The 27206-nt window shown below is 37.6% G+C and overlaps 1 protein-coding gene across 4 annotated transcripts in view; it reads right to left on the bottom strand.

The window, feature by feature from the left end:
* Positions 1 to 27206, bottom strand: part of LOC138835945 (ubiquitin carboxyl-terminal hydrolase 34) — a 205512-nt gene that overhangs the window by 67123 nt on the left and 111183 nt on the right. For 3 of the 4 annotated variants that reach the window (XM_070034520.1, XM_070034518.1, XM_070034521.1), the window contains 13 exons: positions 24546 to 24628; positions 20093 to 20133; positions 19288 to 19412; positions 16389 to 16541; positions 15642 to 15746; positions 13667 to 13722; positions 13454 to 13574; positions 8964 to 9147; positions 7934 to 8097; positions 5295 to 5360; positions 809 to 955; positions 667 to 723; positions 498 to 575 (listed from right to left, as the gene is read on the bottom strand). In XM_070034520.1, the coding sequence (XP_069890621.1) occupies positions 498 to 575; positions 667 to 723; positions 809 to 955; positions 5295 to 5360; positions 7934 to 8097; positions 8964 to 9147; positions 13454 to 13574; positions 13667 to 13722; positions 15642 to 15746; positions 16389 to 16541; positions 19288 to 19412; positions 20093 to 20133; positions 24546 to 24628 (1380 nt within the window). The remainder of the gene's footprint in view (positions 1 to 497; positions 576 to 666; positions 724 to 808; positions 956 to 5294; positions 5361 to 7933; positions 8098 to 8963; positions 9148 to 13453; positions 13575 to 13666; positions 13723 to 15641; positions 15747 to 16388; positions 16542 to 19287; positions 19413 to 20092; positions 20134 to 24545; positions 24629 to 27206) is intronic. The other variant, XM_070034519.1, reaches the window with a different exon arrangement.

Below are 27206 nucleotides of genomic sequence, written 5' to 3'. Positions count from 1 at the left end.
GAGGTTCAAAGTCAGTCTGGGCAGAAAAGTCCCCATGAGACTCTTATCTCCAATTAATTACACAAAAAAACCCAGAAGTATCACTGTGGCTCAAAGTGGTAGAACAGAGCCTTCAGCAAAAAAAGTGCAGGACAGAGCCCAGACCCTGAGTTCAAGCCCCATAACCAAAAACAAAACAAAACAAAACACCTAAAACATGTACAGCTAGGCACCAAAGGCTTCATGCCTATAATCCTAAGTACTCAGGAGGCTGAGATCTGAGGATTATGGTTTGAAGTTAGCCCAGGAAAGTCTGTGAGATTCCTATCTTCAATAAACCACTAGAAAACTGGAAGTAGAGCTGTGTGTCAAGTTGTAAGAGTACTAACCTTGGGGGGAAAAGCAGCTCAGAGTAGCACCCAGGCTCTTGAGTTCAAGCCCCAGGTTGGAGACAGACAGACAGACAGACACACACACACATACTGCGCCATCCCCACCCCCAGTACTGTATTACTCACATAAATATTTTTCATATCGGCCACCTGGCACCTCACAGTATAAAACTCTTCAGCAGTTTGACTAACATGTTCACAATCCTGATGAATCAATAAGCAAATATTAGTATTTATTGTAATAAAACATATTAAGACCTCCCAAAAGGAAAAAAAAAACAAATACAATACTTACTAAGGACACAACATTGTTGGTAATTACACCTCCAAATAAACTTTTCACGGTATTTTTCTTTAATATAAAACAAACAAAAGTCAGTAAATGGAGACAAACTTGTACAAACATCAAAGAAGCTTTCCAACATTCAGATACTAACCAGTTCTGGAGACATTTCTTCAATTTTAGTGATCAGATCAGTAAAAAATTCTGTCATATCCTTCTGCTCTCCAGTATTCAGAGGCTGTTTATCCATTGTGTATGTTTTACAAAACGGCCGAGGATTATATGCTTTGCATTCACTCTCCTATAATGAAAAAAGGGGATTCTATGAAATAAATATTAAAAAACAAAACAACCAAACAGTGAAAACAGCTGAGTGCCACAAGCTCATAACTGTTATCCTAGCTACTCAGGAGGATGATATCTGGAGATCACAGTTTGAGGCCAGCCCAGACAGAAAAGACCAAGAGATTTCATTTATAAGAAAAAATAACCAGCAGAAAACACTGGAGATGTCACTCAAAAGGTGTCAGCTGAGCAAGTATGAGAACCCTGAGTTCAAACTCCAGTACTAACAAGAAAGAAAAATAAGGCCAGGTATTCATGGCTCACAGCTGTAACCCTAGAGACCCAGGAGGCTGAGATCTGAGGATCCCAGTTAAAAACCAGGCAAGGCAAGAAAGTCCATGAGTTTTTTGTTTGTTTTTTTTTTAAATCTCCAATTAACCACCAGAAAACTAGAAGTGGAGGTGTGGCTCTAAATGGGAGAGGTCAGTGACAGTGCCCAGGCCTTGAATTGAAGCCTTACAACCACCTTAAGGCAAGGCCTTAAGTAAACAAACAAACAAAACCAACTCCCAGGTGTTAGTAGTAAATCTACATAGGAAGTTCCCCTCCCCCCTCTAGTCATTTTTTTGAGATGGGGCTCAGTACATAGCCTACATAGGCCTACATGGCCTCAAACTCAATCCTTTTGCCGCAGCATCCTGAACTCTGGGATTACAGGCTTGTACACCACACCAAGCTGAGCAAATAAGGGGAAGGGGGTGACCAGCAGCCTACTCACTTTGAATTCAAGACTTCCCACTTGCTAAGTGGGCATTCAATCAACTGCTTGAGCCACATCTCCACCCATTTTGCTCTGCTTATTTTATAGATTAGGTTTTGCTTTTGCTTGAACCAGCTAAGACAGTAATCTATTAATGCTTCCCATAGAATCTGCAATGATAGGTGCATGCTACTATTCTTATGTTTATCTGGTGAGATGGGACCTCTCAAACTATTTCTCAGTTGGGGCTGGGAAGGTGGCTCAGTGGTAGTGCACTTGCCTTGCATGCATGAGGCTCTGGGTTCGATTCCTCAGCACCACATAAGCAAAAAGAAAAAACCTGTAAGTGGCGTTGTGGCTCAAGTGGTAGAGTACTAGCCTTGAGCTGAAGAGCTGAGGGACAGTGCCCAGGCCTAGAGTTCAGGCCCCATGACTGGACCCCTCCCCCCAAAAAAACAAAAAAACCTATTTCTCAGGACTGGCCTTGAACTGAATGTAATCTTTCTTGTTAATCTCCACCAATACAGTAGCTAGAATTACAAAAGTGAACCAATGGTGGTTGAGCCTAAGGATAGTTTTTTTTAATGCTTTATTTCATCCTTTGGGTTTTCATACCATTTTCATTTTAATGGACTTCATGTAAGAAGATGCTTACAACATCAAGAAACAGTAAGATCGGTAACTTTTGCAGTAACAATACATTTTTCAAAAGTTTAAACCGTCTTTAAATAGTTCTTTTTTTTCTTTTTTTTAATTTTTATTTTTTATTGTGAAAATACTGTACAAAGGGGTTACAATTACATGGGCAAGATAATGAGTACATTTCTTATCATAAATAGCTCTATATAAAGTAACTAAAACTAGTACTGGTTGCTCACACCTGTAATCCTAGCTACTCAAGAGGGTGAGTTGAAAATCATGGTCTGAAGCCAGCCTGGGCAGAAAATACTTTTTTTTTTTTTGGGTCCGGTTGTGGGGCCTGAACTCGGCCTGGGAGCTGTCCCTCAGATCTTCAGCTCAAGGCTACCACTCTACCACTTGAGCCACAGCGCCACTTCCGGGTGTTTTCTTTTTGCTTATGTGGTGCTAAGGAATCGAACCCAGGGCCTCATGCATGCAAGGCAAGCGCTCTACCACTGAGCCACCTTCCCAGCCCCAGAAAAATATTTTAGAATCTTATTTCTAATTAACCAGTAAAATGCCAGATTGTAGTTGTAGCTCATGTGGTAAAGTACCAGTTGTGAGCAAAACAGGTGAGTGAGTGGGAGGTAACAAGTTCAAGGCCTAGTCTTCCTCTGCACATCTGCATACAGACACCAAAGTAGTTACAGATCTCCAGGCACTGGTGCCTGTAATCCTAGCTACTCAGGAGGCTGAGACTTGAGGATTGTGGTTCAAAGCCAGCTTGGGCAGAAAAGTCCCCATGAGACTCTTATTTCCAATTAACCACTATCCTAGGCCCTGAGTTCAAGCCTCAAAACCAGGGGGGACAAAAGTAATATAAATGGTAGCTTGCTATGTACTGGTGGCTAATGGCTATAATCCTGGAAGATCTAGGACTGCAGTTCAAAAGCTAGCCCAGGCAGGAAAGTACCTAGACTCTTAACTCCAATCAACTACCAAAAACTTGGAGCTGTGGCTCAAGTGGTAGAATGCCAGGCTCTGAGGTTAAACCCTAGTATGGCATGCATACACCCCAAACAAAAAACAAACATTAGCTTTCAGTTTTTCAGTTCAGATGAAAATTAGATTCTCTCTTAAAATTTAGAGTTTCTCTCTTAAAAATCAGATTAGGGTTGGAGGTATGGTTCAAGTGGTAGAATACTTGCCTTTACAAGTAAGAGGCCCTGAGTTCAAATCCCATGATCACTTCTAGTGCCCTCTTAAAAAACCACTTACAAATGAAATTAAAATCAGAATCAGGGGATAACAAACAAATCTTTAAAATTATTTTAAAAACATTTATCAGACCCTACTTAATATTTGAAATTGGTAATAATAGAAATACAGTAACATAATTTTTTTTTGGTCAGTCCTGAGACTTGAATTCTGGGCCTGGGTGCTGTCTCTCAGCTCTTCAGCTCAAGGCTAGTACCCTGCCACTTGAGCCACAGCACCACTTCTGGTTTTCTGAGTGGTTTATTGGAGATAAGAATCTCACAGAGTTCCCTGCTCAGACTGGCTCTGAACTGCAATCCTCAGATCTCAGCCTCCTGAGTAGCTTGGATTACAAGCATGAGGCACTGACCCTCGGCAAGTAACATAATTTTTGACCTCAAGATTATAACCAGGAAGGCAAGTAACCTCAATAGAGAAAACAGGAATGACAGAGAAGCAAAGAGACTTAGAAACATTTGCAGTAGTAGTCTGATAGAGGGGGCAATAAAGCAAGAATGTCAGTAGTATGAAAATGAAGAAAAAGTGCCATAAGTACAATGGTGGCATAAATAACTGTACCAAGAGAAATAGCAAAAAAGAAAAAAGTGATGGGTTCCAAAGGACTTACTGATGCTCCTGGGTAAAAGTGGAAAGGTTGAGGAATAGATGAGAATAAAGGTAGAGGTAAAATTATGCACAACATATACTATGCAGATGTCATGAATAGTACTCTATTCATAATAAAGACCCAATGAAATGCCTTAAGCAGGAGATCAATATTGTAAGAGTTTCTATCTTCTTCTTTTTTTTTTTTTTTGTCAGTCATGGGGCCTGAACTCTGGGCCTGGGCACTGTCCCTCAGCAATTCAGCTCAAGGCTAGCACTCTACCACTTGAGCCACAGCATCACTTCTGGCCATTTCTGCTTATGTGGTGCTGAGGAATCGAACCCACACAAGGCAAGCACTCTACTACTGAGTCACCTTCCCAGCCCCAGATTTTCTATCTTCTTAAAATTGATTGTGTTGATAGTTTGAAGAATGAGAATTATGAGGGACAAAGATCAAAGTATTATCAAAGAGTAAGTTAACAGAATATAGATAACTGGGATAGACCAGTAAGGCCTTATGACATAACTAGGTGCTGGTGGCTCATGACTATAATCCTAGTTACTCAGGAGGCTGAAATACAGAGATTCAAAGACAGTCTGAGCAGAAAAGTCTGGGTATCTAAAATAATAAGAAAATACCAGTGCTGGAGACATGGCTGAAGCAGAAGAAGACAGGTAATTAAAAAGCTCAATTTAAAAACAATAGTACAAACCCCTGCTTTCACTATATATGTTGGTATATGTGGAGGGGAAGGGAAAAAACAAATTGTTAAAACAGGAATACAGGAGGACCCATTGCTACAATGAGATGCACAAGTCGTTATGTTGAAAAATGAACTCTACAACGTTGGTGGGGGGGTTCGGGGGGAGGATACGAAGGGATGGGAAGGGGAAACAAAGCAGGAGGCTACAATGCTTGATAAGAAATGTGCTCATTATCTTACCCATGTAATTGTAACCCCTCTGTACAGTATTTTCACAATAAAAATATATTTAAAAAAAATACCACTAGTACATCAAGCTGTAAGAAAGCCAGTACATGTGACAGTTCTTAGTTTTGTTAAAGGGTATATATAATTAGTATCCTTTCCACGACTCTCAAACATACCATTAAATATGTAAACATTTTCTGAAGCTCCAGAAGAGTAGTTTTGTGCTTCATATCTTCTGAATACTAAAAATCAAGAGAAAACTTTCTGTCAGAACATATATACAGTGGTAAAATGGAAATTCTAGCAAACAAAATCTTGCGATGTGCTTAAAACTATTTTATTTTTATCTCTAGATAGGAAATATATCTTTACATTTTATTCTTTTTTTTTTTTTTTTTTTTTTTTTTTTGTCGGTCGTGGGGCTTGAACTCTGGGCCTGGGCGTTGTCCCTCAGCTCTTCAGCTCAAGGTGAGCGCTCTACCACTTGAGCTACAGCGCCACTTCCGGTTTTCTGGTGGTTTACTGGAGATAGGAGTCTCACGGTCTTTCTTGCCCGGGCTGGCTTTGAACCGCGATCCTCAGATCTCAGCCTCCTGAGTAGCTAGGATTACAGGCGTGAGCCACCAGCGCCTGGCTACATTTTATTCTTTTAGAAATTATAGGATTAAAAATTCAAATAGTTTTTCTTTATGATAATAAATATAGTGACCTCTATTACTTTAGGAAACTATAGAAAACTTAAAAAAATCATTTTCTATATCAACACTCATTTGGTATAATATTGACAAGAACGAAAAACATCCAAGTATGTAATACATCACTTCCTACAAAATGCATCCAATAAAAAAAAACACACTTGAGTGCTGAAGTATGGTACCAATGGTAGAGTGCTTGCTTAGCAAGCAGAAGGTATGAGTTTAAATGCCAGTATCATCAAAAAACTAAAACACAAAGAAACATACATGGAAAAAATTCATTTGAGACACCTATTATTTCATCCTCATACAATCCTATTTCTAGCCAGTTGTGAAATAGTACATTCTTGGCACTGAAGACAAATAACAGCTATGATGTTTGAAAATCGTCTATTAAAATGCAGTAACTCTGACTGAGGAACTTGGATAAATATACCGGAGACTTAATGGAATATTAAACCTCCTAACTGCCAGCAGTATGTATACCAGTTATCTATTCCAATCTTGTAGGGAGTACAAATAACATGCATGGTCTGCTGTTCAGTAACTTGTAATCAAATAAGTTCACAAAATAAAAACAAATAGAGATCGGCTTATCAAATACAACATATACATAACATATAACATACATACATATAACATATAACATACACATAACATATAACATACATACATATAACATATACATAACATATAACATACATACACATAACATATATAACATATAGAAAATGTACATCCTCAAAAAATTAAACAGAAGCCAAGCACTGATAGTTTATGCATGTAATCCTAGCTAATCAGGAAACAGACCTGAGACTCCTGATTCAAATCCAGCCAGTGAAGGACAGCTCATGAGACTCTTATCTCCAACTAACATCAAAAAGCCAAAAGTAGAGCTGTGGCTCAAGCAGCAGAGCCCACGCTTTGAGCAAAAAAGCTAAGGGATATAGCTGAGGCCCTAAGTTCAAGCCTCAGTACCAGCATGTTCATGCACATGTACAGACAGACACATAGACAAGCATTAGACTTAGGGGTATATGCCCCAAAGAAGTAAATGTAAAGACTAAAGCATGTATTTATACATCCATGTTCAAAACAGCACTACATTATTCAGAAAAGTCAGAAGAACAACCCATGTGTTTCAAAAGATGAATTAACAAAATGTAGCATGTTTTTGTTTTTTTGGGTCTGGTCGTGGGGCCTGAACTCTGGGCCTGGGCGCTGTCCCTCAGATCTTCAGCTCAAGGCTAGCGCTCTACCACTTGAGCCACAACGCCACTTACGGGTTTTTTCTTTTTGCTTATGTGGTGCTGAGGAATTGAACCCAGGGCCTCATGCATGCAAGGCAAGTGCTCTACCACTGAGCCACCTTCCCAGCCCTGTAGCATGTATTTGACACATATATATGTAGAATTATTATTCAGCTATAAGAAGGAAATTCTAATGCATGGTATGATACAGGGAAACCCTAAAAGCATTATATTAAACAAAAATGCCACTCATAACTAGTCACAGGGTATTGTTCTATAATTAAAATTTTATTACAAATAAAATAATTACTGTATATACTGAGTATTTATGGCCCTCTAGTGGTTTTCTTTCAGAAATATTGCAATATTATCTAAAATATAAAATTAAAATAATCAAATTACCTATTTTATGTAATTAAACTTTCTCATATTTACTCACATATTTCTTTTTCAAAACAATATTTTAAATGTCAAATTAGGACATAAACAAAAATTCTAAATTCGCTCTAGAATTATAGTTTCAATTTGTGTGTGTGCGCCAGTACTGGGGCTTGAACTCAGGGCCTAAGCATTGTCCTGAGCTTTCTTTTTTTTTTTTTTTAATTTTTAGTCAGCTGTGGGGCCTGAACTCTGTGCCTGCGCGCTGTCCCTTAGCTCTTCAGCTCAAGGTGAGTGCTCTACCACTTGAGCCACAGCACCACTTCCGGTTTTCTAGTGGTTTATTGCAGATAAGAGTCTCATGGACTTTCCTGCCCGGCCTGGCTTTGAACTGCAATCCTCAGATCTCAGCCTCCTGAGTAGCTAGGATTACAGGCGTGAGCCACTGGTGCCCGGCCACAGTTTCAATTTTTAAGGTGAAGAAAACTCTACCTTAGCAGTAAAGACAGCCTGTCTTGCTTCAGGAATCATATACAGTTGTTGAATGGTGGAAGCCAAGTAACAAGTAGCTCCAAGGTTAGTCAGGCCAACAAATCTACATTCTGCACGAACATCCTCATGAGGCCAATAGTCCCACTTATAAGGTGCATGGGCTGCTGAAGAAAGAGGGAGAAAAAGATGCCCCCAAACAAATTATTAAGCAATGTATTTAGCTTTAAATTAACAAATATACCTCCAGTAACCAATACATATACAGCATTATACATAGTAACTTTTATAATCAGGTAAGAATATATTTTTATAAATTCAAAGAACTATCAACCTTGGAAGTATTAATTTAGTAGCAATTTTTTTTAACCAAATGATGGGTAAAATTACTTGGTAGTATTAATAATTGGCAAATGCATTACTATTAAGATTATCATAATACTGGTATTGATAATATTTATTGGCAGTAAATAATTTATTATTTGGTAATAACATTTTACTACCTTGCCAAAATGAATCATTAAACTATTCATTACTACTGAATTTATTACTACTGATTACTACTAAATCACTTTACAAAAAAGCCAACGTATTCAGAGTATCTATTAAAAGGTTTTCATTTTATTAAAAGCTAGTGTTTACTCTTTAAATATCCTATCAACAGTGGTTAATAATGTTAAAGTCAATAAAAAGTGGATACTTTAAAAAAGTATTGCTGGGCTAGGAAGGTGGCTCAGCGGTAGAGCGCTTGCCTTGCATGCCTGAGGCCCTGGGTTCGATTCCTCAGCACCACATAAGCAAAAAAGAAAAAAGCCGGAAGTGGAGCTGTGGCTCAAGTGGTAGAGTGCTAGCCTTGAGCTGAAGAGCTGAGGGACAGCACCCAGGCCCAGAGTTCAGGCCCACGACCAGACCCAAAAAATAAATAAATAAAAAATAAAAAAGTATTGCTTAAAAAGCAGTAACACCCAAAATCTCCTTTCTGTATTCAAATTTGTAAAAAAAAAAAAAAAAAGAAAGACAAAAGAATACTTACACTGCATGTGTTGTGCCATAACCCAGTTGTGTATTAGCCTGTAGTTTTCAACAGAACCCTTCACCATTTCTACTAATAAATCATAAGCAGCTGCTCTCGAAGAATGTGATTTGCATTTTGGCTGTTGTCTATCTTTGAGACTGGGCAATAAAAACAAGAGATTGAAGATATCTCTTAAAAACTCCTAGAAAGAAAAAAGAAGAAATTCGGGTATGTTATTTAAACTGGATGTTAATTACATTTGCTAATAATGTACAACATAAAACAGAACTATAATTTGCTAAGACTATTCAAAAAGTTAAAGCAGCATCAACACCATTATAAGTCTAACCAATGTTCTTTTCAGCTAAAGATAATGGAACCGAACAGCTCATTTTTACAGATTATCCATGTACAATGTTATTTTTTTTCTACTGAATTACGTGATAAAAAGGTTTTGGCAAAGTCTTGTTACTCCTTCTCTTGACTGTCTACAAGTCCTACAAGTGCTTCTGCATTTATTTAGTGGCAATAAGAGCAAAAGTAACAAACCATTCACAATGACCACTGTTAAATGCTAGGAAACTGCTGAAAGAAAAAGCAAAGCAATTAAAATCTTGCCAGTCATAAAGTTCATAGGTGCCAGAGTCAATATTTCAAATCACCACACTTTTATTTAACTTCTGTAACAGTGAAATTCAAAGTGAACTAAAAGATTTACTGTGAGATTTAAATACTTTTTAAAAAATTATTATTAGCTTGGAGTTTGAAGGCAGGTGCTTCCAGCCCTTTCTGTGTTAGTTATTTTATTTTTGTCAGTTGTGGGGCCTCAACTCTGGGCCTGGGCACTATCCCTCAACTCTTCAGCTCAAGGCTAGCTTCATTCAGCCTAAAGTAGTTGCTGGAGGTACAAAAGCTCCTCGAGTACTGTGTAGAAAACCGATCATGTAGTAAAGCTGATATATACTCACCCTTAGTAACACTGCCCCTCATTGTGATCTGGAAACTTGTGTGGTAAACAGTTCCTTATACTGATATAAAACTTAAGTAACAAAAGTGGCTTATTGTGCCTAACTGAATGCAGTTTATGCCAAACATGTTTTTCTTTTGAAATGTAGTATTTATTGATTGTAGTCAATTATATGGGCATATGTACCTGTAAACCGAACCTATGACAAAAAACTGGACTCTAGACTCGAGTGTTTACCTAGTGAACAACACTCACATACTTATCTACACTAACTGTTGAGAGATTTAAGCATGCCTTTCACAACTTCATTAGGAGAAGACACTAGGAAATTTAGTTTCCTTTGTACCTTTTTCTATTATTTCATTGCAACAAATATCAGCCATGAGTACACCTATATGCTGAGTCCTGGGAGCAGAAAGAACCAATCATTAAACCCGGAAGTTGCCTAAGGAACTGAGAACAAAAAGAAGCCCTCGGAGTCTATCTTCTATAAAAGGCAATTTAAAATACCTTGCCATTATGGACCTTTATCCTTCCATCTCACTATTGTCAAAGAACATTATAACTCAGATCTCAGCTAGGATTATAAGCGTGAACCACCAGGCCTGGCTAAGAAAAGTTTGAATAATAAATAATGCAAGTAATTAGGGGATTATTTCATGTAACTGAACCAATGATGGTAGGACTTTTACTTTAGAATTTGAAAATGCGAAAATTAAGGAGACACAAAAGCAACACATTTACTTTCTTTGGAAAATAAAGTCAGCATTCAAATAAAGTTAGAATTGGCTAAGAGCTAAGCTAATAATGAACCATCATTGCCAATTAGTTTAGATTTATAAACTAAATGAGCTAAACAGCCTCAGTATTTTGGCAAAGACCTTTTATCAGAAATACTAGATTGGTAAAGCATGCTAAAATGAAGGGTATGTGTGTGTGTGTGCATGCGTGTGTGTGCGTGCGTGCGTGTGTGCCTAGGGCTTGAACTACAGGCCTGGATTGTGAACCTTTAGATTTTTACTCAAGTTTGGCACTCTAGTACTTGAGCCACAGCTCCACTTCTGGCATTTTGTTGGTTAGTTGGAGGCAAGACTATTCCTGGGCTGGCTCTGAACCATGATCTTCAGATCTCATCCTCCTTAAGCAAGGTAGGATTATAGGTATGACAAAGGTACCCATGGAATCAAAACAATTAAAATACATTTAATAGTCCCAAAACTTCTACAAAAGTATTACCTTATGGCTCAAGCACATAATATGAAACACAAAGTAAAAAAGGCTGGTGTGGTTGTGTATACTTGATATCCCAGCTCTGGTAGGAAGTGTAAATAGGAGGATCAAGACCCAAGGTAAAAAGTAGAACTCTATCTCAAAAATGAACACAAGGCTGAACGCTAATTGCTCACACCTAGCTACATGGGAAGGTGAAAATAGGAGGGTCACAGTTAGACTAATCCAGGCAGAAAAGCTGATGAGACCCCTTCTCAACCCACATGTGGGTATAATGTAATGCACCTGTCATTCCAAGCTATAAGTAAGGCTGAGATTAAGAGGATAGTGGTGCCAGGCCAGTTTAAATAAAAAGCCACAGAAACTCTGTAAGAAGGGAAGATGGATGCAGTGGTATCCAACTGGAATGGAAGGAAGCAACAATAGGAAGCTTAAAAGTATGTGGTGTTCATGGCTAAGGTGCAGGTGGGAGAAAGGGCAGAAGTGTTGGCCCAGTGGTATTGCACGAGACTAGCAAGTACAAGATCTTAAACTTAAACATAGTGATAAAAAAAAAGGGGGGGAGGAGTGGAGAGGAGGAAAGAAAGGGGATAAAAAAGAAAAGGAAAAGGAAAAGGGAAAGGGAAAGGAAAGGGAAAGCAAGGAGAAAAATCAGAAGAAAAAAAAGCAAGGAGAAAAAGCCAAAAGGACTGGAGATGTGGCTCAAGAACACCTCTCTGGCAAGTGCAAAGTCCAGAGATCTTAGTACCAACGCAAAGCTAGTAAATAAATAATCTTGTGTGTATAGTCTATGCTCGTATAATCATTGTATTATTCCTTTGGCTACTTTTTTTTTTTTTGAGCCAGTACCCAGAACCTGATCATTGTTCCTTATGGGTTTTGTTTTTGTTTTTCATTGCTCAAGGCAGATGCTCTACCATTTGAGCCACAGCTTCACTTTCAGATTTTTTGGTGGCTAACTGGAAATAGTCACAAAGACTTTCCTACATTAGCTGACTTTCAAACCAGGATGCTCTGATCTCTGTCCCCCAAGTAATGAGTATTACAGGCAGGAACCACCAGTGCCTGGCTTGGCTAATGGTTGTTTTTTTTTTTTAAATCAAAGAAACACTGTTGTTGTTGTTGTTTTAAAATTTGTTATGACAGGAATAAGTGTTCCCAAAGCAGAGGCCAAGTTCCTCCTTAATGGGCTATGGCCCCACCAGGACCTGAGGCAGGAACAACAGTACCTAGGGACCAAAGGCTGTCACCGTCAAAGGGGGGCTTGGGAATGGCCACAACCGAAAATTATTCGCAAATTTTTTAACACAACCAGTAACCTTGCGATAACAAACTCCAAACCACAATTAATTACCTTAATTAATTACCTTAATGAGGGAAATGACAAAAATGCTATCAGCAGGGCAACAAGATAACTACACATTTGTTTAGTATGGTTATTATTTCAAATACTCAACACACTTAAATAAACCTTTAAATATAAAATTTACAACCCAGCCAGGCACTGGTGGCTCACGCCTGTAATCCTAGCTACTCAGAAGGCTGCGATCTGAGGATCACGGTTCAAACCCAGCCCAGGCAGAAAACTCCATGACTCTTATCTCCAATAAACTACTCGAAAAAGCCAGAAGTGGCACTGTGGCTCAAGTGGTAGAGTGCTAAAGTTGAGCAAAAGCAGCTCTGGGACAGCGCTCAGGCCCAGAGTCCAAGCCCCAGGCCAGACAAAACAAAAATCAACTTACAATCCTAGAGCTACTTATTATTTCCATTATATGGTATTAATTCACACTTTAAAGATAGTTAAGATACTGAATCTTACAAAAACTATACCATTAAAGAAGAGGTCATCTTTTCTTTATTTCTGTCCCAGTCCTGGGGCTCTTGAACTCAGGGCATGGACACCATTCCTAACGTTTTGTGCTCAAGGCTAGCCCTCTACCATTTGAGCCACAGCTCTATTATGAACTTTTTGGTAGCTTATTGGAGACAAGGGACTCCTATAAAGTACCAAAAAGACTTGCCTGTCTGTACTGGCTTCCAATTGTTATCCTTAGATCTCAGCTCCTGAATAGCTAGGATTATAGGCATGAGCCACTAGTGTTCAGCAGAGGTGAACTTTTGGTATTACAGTAATAGAAATTAAAACTTGTTTTTATATTTTGAAATGAGTCAAAAGTTTTCTATTCACAGGGTTCAAATTATTGAAATTTCTCCAGTTCTGCCAACATTAAATTCAAGCACAATTTAAATGTTTCAAAACCATAATGTTTCAATCATTTTTCACACAGGCAGTGGATGTTTTAAGACATACCTGTCCTTCCCTTGAAAATTTAAAAGGAGGTTTGTGTTTAATAACACTTGTTGCAAGCCGCAGAAGTCCGGTAAGCCCATCATCTTCTATATTACCATCTTGATGATCAAGGATCTCCCTACTACAAAATAACAAGAACACAAGCAAAACAAAATGGTTATATCATTTATCTTTCCTTAATAATATAACTTCCAATTTCATATCAAATTTTACCTTCGAATACAGTCAGCCAAATGTCTTGCCAAAGCATCTAAGTCGAGGAGTGTTGTCTTAATACAAAAAGAAAATACAAAATTCAAATATAGTTTTTTTTATATTTAGTGTTACAGTATTTCTTATAAAATCATTTGACTAGGGGTAAGGGGAATTTGAGTCCTCTAAACTTATTAATTCAATGATCAACTTAATACAACTATTTTTAAACATGGTATAACATAAAATTATGAGTCCTATAAAAGTCAATTAATGTTGGTAATAATTTAGGATAAAAGAATATATTGAGAAGATACTAGAGTCTGATATTTTATTTAATACATTTACTAAAATGTAATTTATATAAAAGGGAATGCAAGTTACTAGTTGTGGTGCGGGGATTGAACCCAGGGAGTTCAATGTGTTGTACCACTGAAATACATCTCCAACCCTAAAGGACTGTTTTCATTACCATCCTTTTCTTTTGTTTTGAGAACCTGTCTCAGTGCTATCCTGTTACTCCCTATGTAGAGTAGGTTGTCCTTAAACATAAGGTCTCCCTAACTCTGCCTCCTAAATGCCTAGCACCACCTTTAAACTGGCTTTCATAATGTTACCCTGGAAAGTTTACTTCAAAAGCTTTAATTTTCATAATTTTCATAACTGAAGAGCACAATCAAAATAGCCTTCACAAATAATAGTACACTCAACAACCCCCCCCTCCCCCCGAACAACAAAAACAGTAACAACAAACAAAAACCACAGCCAGATCTCTAAGGAAAAGTACTTTGCCAATAGTGATTAGAATCATACTTTTGTATAAACATGCAAACCTGGGCTTAAAAGGGGGAAAAAAATGTGTTTATCTGGTAAGGTAACTGTATTTTAATAAACAGTAATTAAGTAAATAAAAAGGAGATTTTAACAATTAATATGTAAACTTAAAGCTAGACAGCACAAAAACTTTAAGATTTGTGTGTGTGTGTGTGTGTGTGTGCACGCGCGCGCATGCACGTATGCACACACACACTGCTCCTAGTGCTAACTCAGGGCCTGAATGCTGACCTTGAGCTTTTTTGATCAAGGTTAGTGCTCTATCTCTTGAACCACAGCACCAATTTTGGCTTTTTCAGTGGTTAAAGAGTCTCATGAACTTTCCTGCCTGGGCTGGCTTCAAACTGCAATCTTTATATTTCAGCTTCCTGAGTAGATAAGATTACAGTCAACTGGTGCCTGGCCAAAGATTTTTTTTTTTTGGGGGGTGGGGGGGGTGGGGAGGGTCCGGTCGTGGCGCCTGAACTCTGGGCCTGGGCCCTGTCCCTCAGCTCTTCAGCTCAAAGCTAGCACTCTACCACTTGAGCCATAGCGCCACTTACGGGTTTTTTCTTTTTGCTTATGTGGTGCCGAGGAATCAAACCCAGGGCCTCATGCATGCAAGGCAAGTGCTCTACCACTGAGCCACCTTCCCAGCCCTGGCCAAAAGATTTTTAATGTCAAATTTGTACATTATGAAGTGACTAATTATAAAATTTTTTAATGTGTTCCCTATTTAAACAGACCCTCATCATATACTCTAATTTTTTTGAAATTACCACTGATATATTACACCCTAAGTTAATATAAAGAAAGAAAATTAAAAAGTCTATGTTACAAGTTTATCTTTAGTGATCAGAACTAGTGTTTCTTTAGCTTAAAATAATTTCAATTTTCTTTTACACATTCAAGACTCCAAATCCATATGCTCTTATAAAGAACTATATATTTAAACTTCAATCTAAATTTTACTTTTCAAATAAGGTTTTATAATCATAAATCTAGTTGACAGTTAAGGTAAAAGTAAAAATAGAAAGAGCACACCAGAAAAGTACAAATAAAACAAAAAATATGACAGTACCAACTAATTATAAATTAGTAAGTCTTTTTAACTCTAAGGACTAATCATAAACTGTGTAAAATTTATGTATATTAACAAGTTAGTGTATAATTTTGAACATACCTGACTAGCATCCTTTATATGTATGTTATCAACTAATTTGCACAGCAACCAAAAATATTCTTTGCATCCAGGTTTTAACATTGGTTCTTCCTCATAATCATCTATCTATTAAAAAAATATACTTTGTTACAACATTTTAAAATAAACTTAAGTAACACATTAAACAACTTCAAAAATCTAACAAAAATGAGTATAATTCTACTTTGTATAAAATCAGAATAGTTGTGTACATCAATGAGTAAAAGCAAGACGACTAGAAAAGGTTTCAAAATTACTTATACTTGGAAGGATACAAGTAAAAAGGGAGATCATGCAAAGCCAATAACACACAGTATTTTTTAATGGTTTCTGGATTTATCATGTGGTATATACCTTTACAAGGACAATATACACAATGGGCAAACAAAATATTAGTAACTCATAAGTATCTTTAAAAAGTGATATAAATGAATGGAAAAGAGCTCCACTTATGGTATTTTTACACCATCATAAACTCATTAACCAAAGGCACTATTTTTGAAACATCTTACTAGTGCATGCACACAGACTTGAAATAAACACACACTGATTCTTTTACTAGTTGTATAATGGACACCATATGTCACAATGTTGTCACTTTAAGAACTATGACTATTATCTTCTAGGGTAGAACTATAGGGAATAATCTCAAGGATACAGTACAAAATTAAATATGGAGGAAAAAAATTACAAAAATAGAAATCACTGCTAAACACAGTAAAACCTTACCCTGATAGGTTTGAGTGCTTGAGCATCAGGAAGAAATTTCAACAATGTTGAGGCAGCCAAAAGAAGAAAAGAGCGATGGATTGAGTCTCCTCCATCTAGGCCTGACAAAGATAACTTATAGAGACCATTGCAAGATTCATGACGAACTGCAGTCTAAGTGAGAAAAAGCAAGTTCCACAGTCAGTCTGAGTTAGTATAAAAAAAGCTTGCACTGGGCTAGGGATGCAATTAAGAGGTAAAGCACTTGCTTAGCATGTACAACACTATGGGTTTGATCACTATCAGAAGAAGAAGAAAAGCTAATTTAGTTATGTTAGCACAAATGAATGTAAACTGACTTCTTCAGCTGTTTTTCTTTAAAAAGAAACATTTTAAGTGCTTTAAAAATACATACAAAAAATACACACAAATGCAAAAATTCACAGTAGAGTTAGAAGTGTGATTCTCTTACTCTCTTTTCTATTTTTGGTCAGTTGTGAACTGAACTCTGGGCCTGGGCACCGTCCCTCAACTCTTCAGCTCAAGGCTAGCACTCTACCACTTGAGCCACAGTGCCACTTCCAGCTTTTTTTTTTCTTTTTGCTTATGTGGTGCTGAGGAATCGAACCCAGGGCCTTATGCATGCAAGGCAAGCACTCTACCAATGAGTCACCTTCCCAGCCCTCTTACTCTCTTCTCTCTCTCTCATGCCAGGCCTGGGGCTTGAACTCAGACTTTGGGCACTGTCCCTAAGCTTTTTTGCTCAAGGCTAGTGCTCTACCACTTGAGGCAAAGCTCTACTTCCAGCCTTTTGCTGGTTAATTAATGAAAAGAGTCTCATTGTCCTTCCTGCCTGGACTCATTTCAAACCATGATTTGCCAGAGCTTAGCCTCTAGGACTACAGGCTTAAGCCACAAGCATCTAGCTTTTTTTTTTTTTTTTTTTTTTTTTTTTAAAGTTAAGGTATCTATCTTGAAGTAGCTGTACAAAGGGGTTACCATTCAACATGCCCATTCACCTTCTTTAGCTAAAAGTTTTAATGCTGGCTATAAAAACTAGGAAGTTGTGTATTCAGGGAAACATGCTTAGCACAGAGCTACATTCCCAGATACAGCAATGTATTTTACACATAAAATTCTCATGTCTATACCAATGTAAAAACACTATGATCATATAATGTGTATCACAAAATATGCTATAATACACACATTTATTTTTCCAGAAAGTCCTAAGTATGGCCACAAAAACAGATAACCACACAAACATAAAACAAAACTATGAAAAGGGATGAAAGAAAGGATATTCATACCAAGAAATAAGTAACAAGACGAACTACTGAGAAAAGAAAGCAACAGATAGAGTTAGTCTGGTTAAATATAAGCGCATATGGGGCTGGGAAGGTGGCTCAGTGGTAGAGCGCGTGCCTTGCATGCCTGAGGCCCTGGGTTTTATTCCTCAGCACCACATAAGCAAAAAGAAAAAACCCAGAAGTGGCGCTATGGCCAAGTGGTAGCTAGCCTTGAGCTAAAGAGCTGAGGGACAGCGCCCAAGCTCAGAGTTCAGGCCCCACGACTAGACCCAAAAAAAAAAAAAAAAAAAAAAAATATATATATATATATATATATATATATATATATATATATATATATAAGCACATATGAATTACCATGGTACAACTCCTTTGTATAATACATGAAAAAAAGACAGGAAAGTAAAAACAGGTTATTTCAAGGGGACTGGTAGAGGCAAGAGTGGGGGGGACTAAGAGAGTGGGTGAACAGGGCAAATATGGTCTTATGTGCATGTATATATAACAAGGAAGGGCAGGTGATGCTGGCTTACACCTATAATCCTAGCTACTCAGGAGGCTGAGATCTAAGGATCTCAATTTGAATCCAACCAAGGCAGAAGTCTGAGAGACTCTTATCTTTAATTAACCAACAAAAAAGAAACTGGATGTGTAGTTGAGGTAGAAGAACACTAGACATAAGGGAAAATGCAGAATGAGTGTGGAGCCCTGAGTTCAAGTCTTGATTCCAGTACAAGAAAACAGGAGAGAGAAGAAGGGTGAGAGAAGAAAGGGAGAGGAAGAAGGAGAAAAGGGGACGGGAGGGGAAGGGAGAGAAAGGGAGGAGAGGAGAGGAGGTGGGGAGGAGAGGGGAGGGGAAGAGAAGAATGGAGAAGAGAGGAGGAGAGGGGAGGGGAGGGGGAGAAAGAAAAGGAAAGAGGGAAGATGAGGGAAAAGGGAAGGGGAAAGGAAAGAGGAAGACTAGACCTTGTTAAAACTATTTTAAGGGTGAAAAAGAATGAGCAAGAGAAGGGTGAGTTTGAGGTTCATTGTATCTATGTGAAGGATATAAAAACTCCCTTGTACAACTAACATATTTAATACACAGTAAGAGCTGGGGGGTATAACTCAAGTGGTATATTGCCTGCCTAGCAAGCATGAAGCCTTTAGTTCAAACCTTAATTCTCCAGAAAAGAAAATGTTTACAAAAAAAAGGTGGGGGGGTTGAGACATCAAACTCAGGGTTTAGTTCAGGCTAGGTTAGCATTTTACCGCTGAACTCTACTCCTAGCCCCTGGGGGGGGGGGGGGAGAACCAAAAAACTCAGTGTTTACTGCAGGCTAGATATATATTTTTACTACTGAGCTATATTACCAGCTCCTGGAAAAGGCAATTAAAAATAAATCTAAAGCATTTGTCTTTCAGAAAAGGACAAATACAAGTAATTTAACATTTATATTTCTGCAATATTATACCTTACACCAAATGTGATAGACTGAAAAGAACTAGATAATGTGAAATATTTATAGAATTATGAATATTCACTCCCATTTGGTCTTTTTAAGTTAACAATGCTAAAAGTATGAAAAGGTATGAAGAGTAAAAGCACTAACCTTCAATCTGTATCTTACCTCAGGAATAAGGAGAGTCAGTTTTTTCAGCCAATCTTGTAAATAATCACTATCAGCAAGGCTAGATTTCACTAAAGAACAGCAATGGGCCCAGCTGACCAGGAGCCACATTGAATAATGTGAAACTAAAGATACAAAGAAAAAACAAAAACAAAAACAAAAAACAATGACTATATAGTATGGGCTAAGAAGAAGGTACAATGCTTATCATTATAAAACACACAACCAGTGGGGCACTGGTAGCTCATGTCTGTAATCCTAACTACTCAATAGGCTGAGATATAAGGATAATGGTTTGAAGATGGCCCAGGCAGAAAATTCCATTAAACTCTTATCTACAATTAACCACCCAAAATGCCAGAAGTATAGATGTAGCTCAATTGTAGAGTACTAACCTTAAGCAAATAGCTCAGAGACAGTGCCCAGGCTCTGGGTTTTAGCCCCAAGACTGGCACTTAATACATACATAAATATGTATTTAAAAATATACGTAAGTCCCGCCGGGCGCTGGTGGCTCACGCCTGTAATCCTAGCTACTCAGGAGGCTGAGATCTGAGGATCTCGGTTCAAAGCCAGCCCGGGCAGGAGAGACCGTGAGACTCCTATCTCCAATAAACCACCAGAAAGCTGGAAGTGGTGCTGTAGCTCAAGTGGTAGAGCGCTAGCCTTGAGCTGAAGAGCTGAGGGACAGCACCCAGGGCCCAGAGTTCAATCCCCACGGCCGGAAAAAAAAAAAAAAAAAAATATAAGTCCTATCTATTATTACCACTTTTTTTATTAAAAATAAATTTTGGGAAACCCTTACCTTCATGCCTGGATCTGTGATCAGTCTGAGCTTTCAAAACTCTGTGAAGTAAAAACATACCACCAAGACAAATTAAATCAACAATAATGACAACTAATAAATTAAACTTATGGAGAGAACAAGAATGGTTGTTTCCATAAATAAAATGAATAAATACAACATAAAAGTGAATACACAAAAGGACTCATCAGTTAAGAGATGTATAATACAGGCATAGGCTATCTTGGTTTAGAGTTTAAACTTGAAAAAAGTCATGGGGACATTACCTTGCCCATGTAAATTTGTAACCCCTCTGTATGGTAGTTTCACAAAGGAAAAAAAAAAAAAAAAAAAAAACAAAAAGGAAAAAAAGTCATGGGGACTCAGTATTGGTGGCTCATGCCTGTTATCCTATCTACTCAGGAGGCTGAGAACTGAGGATTACAGTTTGAAGCTAGCCTGGATAGGAAAGTCCATGAGATTCTTATCTTCAATTGACTAGTAAAAAAAAGCCAGAAATAGAGTTGTGGCTCAAGTGGTAGACTGCCAGCCTTGAGCAAAAGAAGCTCAGTAATAGTGGCCATGCCCTGAGTTCAAGTCCCATGACCAGCACAAAGTCATGAAGATAGGCGTGGTGGTACATGTCTGTAATCCCAACTTCTCCCAAGGCAGAACAAGTTAAGTCCAAATTTTGAAGCTGGCCCAGAAAAGAAGTTACTGAGACTCCATCTCCACAAAGTAGCCACCATGAAAGGCTAGCACCAATCAAAAATAAGATATCTGAGAAATAATTTAAAAAGCGCTAGGGTTAGGAGTATTGGCTTATCAAGTATAAGGTCCCAAGTTCATATCCCAGTACCACCCCCCCCCAAAAAAACCCACCTTTGTTGGCATAAAATATCCTTCTATATTTATAATGCCAATTTTTTTTACTTTTATTTTTTTATTGTGAAAATACCATATAGGGGCTAGGAAGGTGGCTCAGTGGTAGAGCACTTGCCTTGCATGCATGAGGCTCTGGGTTCGATTCCTCAGCACCACATAAGCAAAAAGAAAAAAGCCGGAAGTGGCGCTGTGGCTCAATAGGTAGAGCACTAGCCTTGAGCTGAAGAGCTGAGGGACAGCGCCCAGGCCCAGAGTTCAGGCCCCATGAACAGAACCCCCCACCCAGAAAATAAAAAAAAAGAAAAAAGAAAATACCATACAGAGGGGTTACAATTATATGGGGAAGATAATGAGTACATCAAGCATTGTTGCCTCCTCCTTTGTTTCCCCTTCCCATCCCTTCCCATTACTACCCTCCTCCCATAATGCCAATTTTTTAACAGGAATAGTAAAAGAAATTTTTTGTAAGACAGAAATGCATAGCTGTATATTACTTCTACTTTTCCTCAGAGGAGTATGAGGAAAAAAGTATTTTTCCATTATACTTTAAATAACTTCAATGAAAGATTACTTCAACTTAGAAAACTAAATAAGAAATTTTTTCATTTTCATAAACCAAGATGTAAGGATTATCTGCCTCACAAATAATCCACTAATCTGCAGAGTTTCTATTTTGTAGCAATTAAAAATGTAGCTATCAAAATTCCAAAAGTCAGATGGACTCAATTGTGCTAGCCAATAATCTCAGTACTCAGTCAATCGGGGGAAGGAGGCTCTTAAATTTGAGGCCAACCTAGATTATATAGTGAGATCCTGTCTCAAAACCAAACAAAATTCATTTTATTGGTTTAAAGTAATAAAAAGTAGCTCAAGTACACAAAGCATTTGGCCACATTTCATGGTTCCTTTTTGTATAATGGTACAATATAATTAACTTTACCAAAAGAAACATATACTCACATACCTTTTAAACTTAGTGTTGAATCATTAGAATATTTTTAATAACACAGGCAAAAGATTCAATGTAGCTACTTTAGGGGAAGACATGAAAACATTATGCCACTGAGTAGGACCTCAGACAGCAAAAGAAATTGAGAAAGGTGAACTAATATTGCCAAGATTGTAATGTTTACATTAGTTTTATGAATCATTTTGGTACAATAGCCAAGTTTAGCCAAATAAAAATATAGAATATGCTGGGCAACCGTGGCTCACACCTCTAATCCTAGCTACTCAGGAGGCTGAGATCTGAGGATCACGGTTCAAAGCCAGCTTGGGTAGAAAAGTTCCCATGAGACTTTTATCTCCAATTAACCACTCAAAAACTAGAAGTGGCACTGTGGCTTCAGTGGTAGATAGCTAGCCTTGAGCACAAAAAGGCTTAGGGATAGTGCCTAGGCCCTGAGTTTAAGCCCCACAACCAACAAAAAAGAAAAAAAGTACAGAAAACATGGAATTAATTTGTAACAGACTAATGTAATTTATTCTACTATGTAAGTTGACAGTAAGCCCAAGTCAAGTATCGATCAGATACTATTTTATATAACAGTATTATTAGCATTTTCTACATTTTACAGACTTATTATTTGTTGTCTGTTTACTGTGCTGGTACCAGTGCTTAAACTCAAGTCCTGATACTCTTGTTTGGCATTTTGTGTCCAAGGCTAGCACTCTACCACGTTAGCCACATCGCCACTTCTAGCTTTTTGGTGTTTAATTTAGAATGAGAGTCTCACAGTCTTTCTTACCCCGAGTGGCTTTGAACCTCAGCCCTCAAATTTCACCCTTCTGAGTAGCTAAGATTACAGGAATATGCTACCAAGGCCCAGTCATTTTTTATATTTTAAACTACAAACTGGCCCAAATAAATGGCATCATATGATGTTTAAACTTTTCTTAAACATATGAGGTTAAAGGGGTGTCAAGTAACAAGATGTCAACTAATAAATATGAACAGTAATAGGAAGATAACATTTACAAATACATTTTAATATTTAAAAAACAAATCAACGGTAAAAGCTAATATCGTAAATGAATATTGTAAAAGAGTTTTGTGAGAAGCAGATAATTCAGTTTTAAAACATCTTCTTCCCCAGCCAGGCACTTGTGGCTTACCCCTGTAATCCTAGCTACTCAGGAAGCTAAGATTAAACCTCGGTTCAAAGCCAGTCCAGGCAAGAAAGTCTTTGAGACTTTTATCTCTAATAAACTACTCAGAAAATGCTGGAATGGCGCTGTGGCTGAAATGGTAAGAGTGTTATCCTTTGGACAGCACCCAGGCCCAGATTTTAAGCCTCAGGACCAGCAAAAATAAATTAAAAAAAAAAAAAAAACTGGCTTGGAAAAAGAAGAATTAGCTCACACTATTCAAGATGCTAGTATCATGAATAAGCTGAGAAAACTGTCTCTGTTGAGGAAAGGAAGTATGACAACTAAAGGAAATATGTGACCTTAGATTAAAAAAAAAAGTTATAAGTAATATCAATAGGGTCTCATGTCAGTAGCTACTTGGAAGGCTGAGACTGGGAGATACATGCATCAAAAATAGCCTAGGCAGATAAGCCCAAGAGACTCTATCTATCTAGAAAAAATGCTGGATGCACACGCCTTATGATTCTAGCAATGACAAGAAGCCCAAATTAGGGGCATTGCAATACAACTGTGTGCCTGGGTAGGAAATGATGCCCTATCTCATGCCAGTGGCTCACGCCTGTAATCCTAGCTACTCAGGAGGCTGAGATCTGAGGATCTCGGTTCAAAGCCAGCCTGGGCAGGAAAGTCCATGAAACTCTTATCTCCAATAAACCACCAGAAAAACTGGAAGTAGCACTGTAGCTCAAGTGCTAGTGCGCTAGCCTTGAGCTGAAGAGCTGAGGGACAGTGCTCAGGCCCAGAGTTCAAGCCCCATGACAGACAAAACAAAACAAAACAAACAAACAAAATGGTGAAAAACAAGGCTGGAGGTATGTCTTAAGTAGTTTAAAACTAGCTGAGTTTACTAAGTACAAGGCTCTGAGCTCAAATCCCAGTACTGCCAGATTAAAAAATAAAAAATAAGATTCTAACACTTGTTATGGCTAAAAGTCTATTATTTAAAAAAAAAGATTAATGGGACAATTTAGGTGAAGAGCATTTATCTCATAATATATCAATATCAGATTATGTAAATTAAGTTTTTTTCTCTGAGGAAAATACAGAAGACTGATAAGACGGGTTGAAGGTGGCTATCTAAACTGCCTAAGTACAGAAATGTCCAATGAAACCCCTCCTGTATAATTAATCTACACCAATACAGTCTTAAAATGAAGTATATTTACTCTAGTTATTAACAAAATGGCCTAGACCCAAATCAAAGTATTTTTAAGTCTGAAACATATTCTCTTCAGATTCAGAAAAAGACATACTACAACACAATTCATGAATGCATGATATATTTTGGCAAGCTGTTAACGATATATAAAAATCGAGAGGAAAGGTTTGATAGTCATGCAATCTTAATATTTAGGTTAAATTACAAATTTTCAAAATTAAATTTCAAAACACCATATTCTTACTATAACATTTACATATAAACATAAAAAATGCATACCTAGGAGCCAGATTATCATATGTATAAGCAACAGACATAAGTCGCTGAATCAAACTGGTTCCTTGGACAAGAACAAGAAACACCTTTAAGATAAAAACATTAAAAATAATTTTAAATATAGCAAAACACAAACTGAACCTTTAATATCTATTTTTTGAGAGTTTCACAATGTATCAGAGACTGGCCTTTAGCTCATCATCCTCCTACCTTAGCCTCCCAGACACTGGGATTGCAGGTGTATACCACCATGCCTGGCTAGAAAGTATATTTTTAACACAAAATTCCATATTTTTTTACAGCATAAAGAATATCCACACAATTATTTGAAAATACTTTCAAAATATCAAACATTTAGAAAATCAGAATTTTGTAACCATACTAAGAGTAGCAATTTAAAATTAAAATACTGAAAAATTTAAAATGGAAGCAAAAATTATTCTTTTCTTTTAATCCAAAGATTCACTGTTAACTGAACTGGCTGAAAATGATTATACATTACATGTTAGTGGTTTGAGAGGATAAATGAAAAGTTAAACATTTTTTAAACTCTTTTTTTTTGGGGGGGGGGTGGTAGATCTGAGATTGGAATTCAAACCTGTTACTTTCCCTCACTGGCTAGTGATCTACCAGCTCAGTCAGGACACCAACTCTTCCCTGCAACCATCTCTTTTATTTTCTAATTTTTTTTAAAGTCTTGAAATAAGAAAACATAATCTTAAGCAGTAACAGAGATCTCATTTGTTTTAAAATACCCACACACTTTTTTTTTTTTTTAATATTATGTCAGGCACCAGTGGTTCACACCTGTAATAACCCTAGCTACTCAGGAGGCTAAGTATCTAAGCATGGTGGTTCCTAGCCAGTCGGGGCAGGAAAGTTCATGAGACTTATTTCCAATAAACTACAAAAAGGGCCAGAAGTGGAGCTGCGGTAGTGGAAGAGTACTAGCCCTGAGCTTTCTTGCTCAAAGCTAGCACCCTCCTGCTTGAGCCATAGCTCTACTTACAGCTTTTTCTAAAGTTGGAGGAGTCTCATGGACTTTCCTGCTGGACTGGCTTTGAACCAAAATCCTCAGATCTCAGCCCCTGAGTAGCTAGGATTACAGGCGTGAGCCACCAGTGCCTCACTAATAAATTTTTTAGAGCTGACTTCCATGTCTAATTCTTCATCCATATATTGGAACAAAAGTAATTCCCTAACAATAATATTATTGAACTCCTTCCTTGGGAGTTGTTAGACCCGTGGAGCACAGCTGCAGAAAGCAATGTTGACACAAGAATACACCGTGTTAAATGAGTAAAAGAAGGGAGTACCAACCAAACTGAAGCTAGAAAGTCTCACAAAACGCCAATGTTTAGGATGAGATTTGAAAGCAACATCCCAAAAGGCTATTACGGAGATCAAATGGACTAAGGTGTGACAATAAATATTTAATGAATTAGCATTCTTCCTTACTATCTATAGTATATCAAAGATAAGAATGAAGAAAACCCTTTGAGGAGGGCAAAGCCAAACAAAACATGGAACCAGCAGGTGGCTTGAGATAGGAAATCATACAATTAGGACCAGGAAATATGCTCAACTTATCCACCTCTCAGAAGGTGTGTTCCCAAAGGCCAGAAGGAAGCCAAAGGCAACAGTCTTTATTTTAAAATATCAAGGAGTGTCAATTTAAGTAATAGTATAACACTGGACAAAACAGAAAGGAAAAAGGATTTCTGACCTGGAAAGTGATTGAAAGAAAAACTGGGAGCTGGGTATATATCTCAAGTGGTAGAGCACTTGATATCATGTGCTGAATTCAATCCATCATCAACACACACACACACACACACACACACACACACACACACACACACACACGAGAGGGGAGGGGAGAGAAGGGGAGAGGAGGGGAGATCACAGAATGAAACAATAGCTATGAAGCTGAAGACCTGGCATGAGGGAAAAATAGAACTGGACACAGCCCTCAACCTCTATTCATTCTAAGGGAAGTAGCACTGGGAGTTAAGTGGACTGCCCAACAGAACCAAAAGAAACACTATAGAAGAAAAGATAATCAGTTTCAGTAATGTTTCAGTCAGAAGAATATACCCATCAGAAAGGAGTATACAACATTTACCTATTAGACTCCCAAAGAACTATGGAAGCATGAAAACTGTCAGTTAATAGCTACTATTTATGGGCAAGATCTTGAAAGGGTACATTATGTTTCAGAATGTAAGAAAATTATGTCATAAAGGAGAGAAAAATTAAGCTTAATAAAAATGTCTGTAATGACCAATAATTGAGAGGTGGAAATAGGAGGATTACTAGCCTGAGGCCAGCCTGGCTAGTGTATCTCAAAATAAAAATAAAAAGATAAAGTCTATAATGATCAAATGAAAGCTGTTTAATATTATTAAAGAGGCGTTAAGAGCGAAACAAAAAGGACAGCATGAGTCAATTTTATAGATTAGCATAAGATTATTATTTGAAGCCAGAATAACAGCAGAAATCAGTAAAAGTTATCTGGAAAACAGAGAATAAAGGTAGGATGATCACCATAGCCTCAGACTTGTGGATATTGAGGGATATAAAATTTATGTAAATAGCTTCCAAGCTACAAGGCTCAAACATGCTAAACATTCCTAAAACCACCAGATTTCACAGCAGGTGTGG

The sequence above is a fragment of the Dipodomys merriami genome, unplaced genomic scaffold, assembly GCF_024711535.1.
Source record: "Dipodomys merriami isolate MVZ:Mamm:240054 unplaced genomic scaffold, mDipMer1.0.p SCAF_242, whole genome shotgun sequence".
Taxonomy (NCBI): domain Eukaryota; kingdom Metazoa; phylum Chordata; class Mammalia; order Rodentia; family Heteromyidae; genus Dipodomys; species Dipodomys merriami.
Note: the sequence above shows the minus strand (reverse complement) of the source record. Positions and strands in the feature narration are given on the sequence as shown.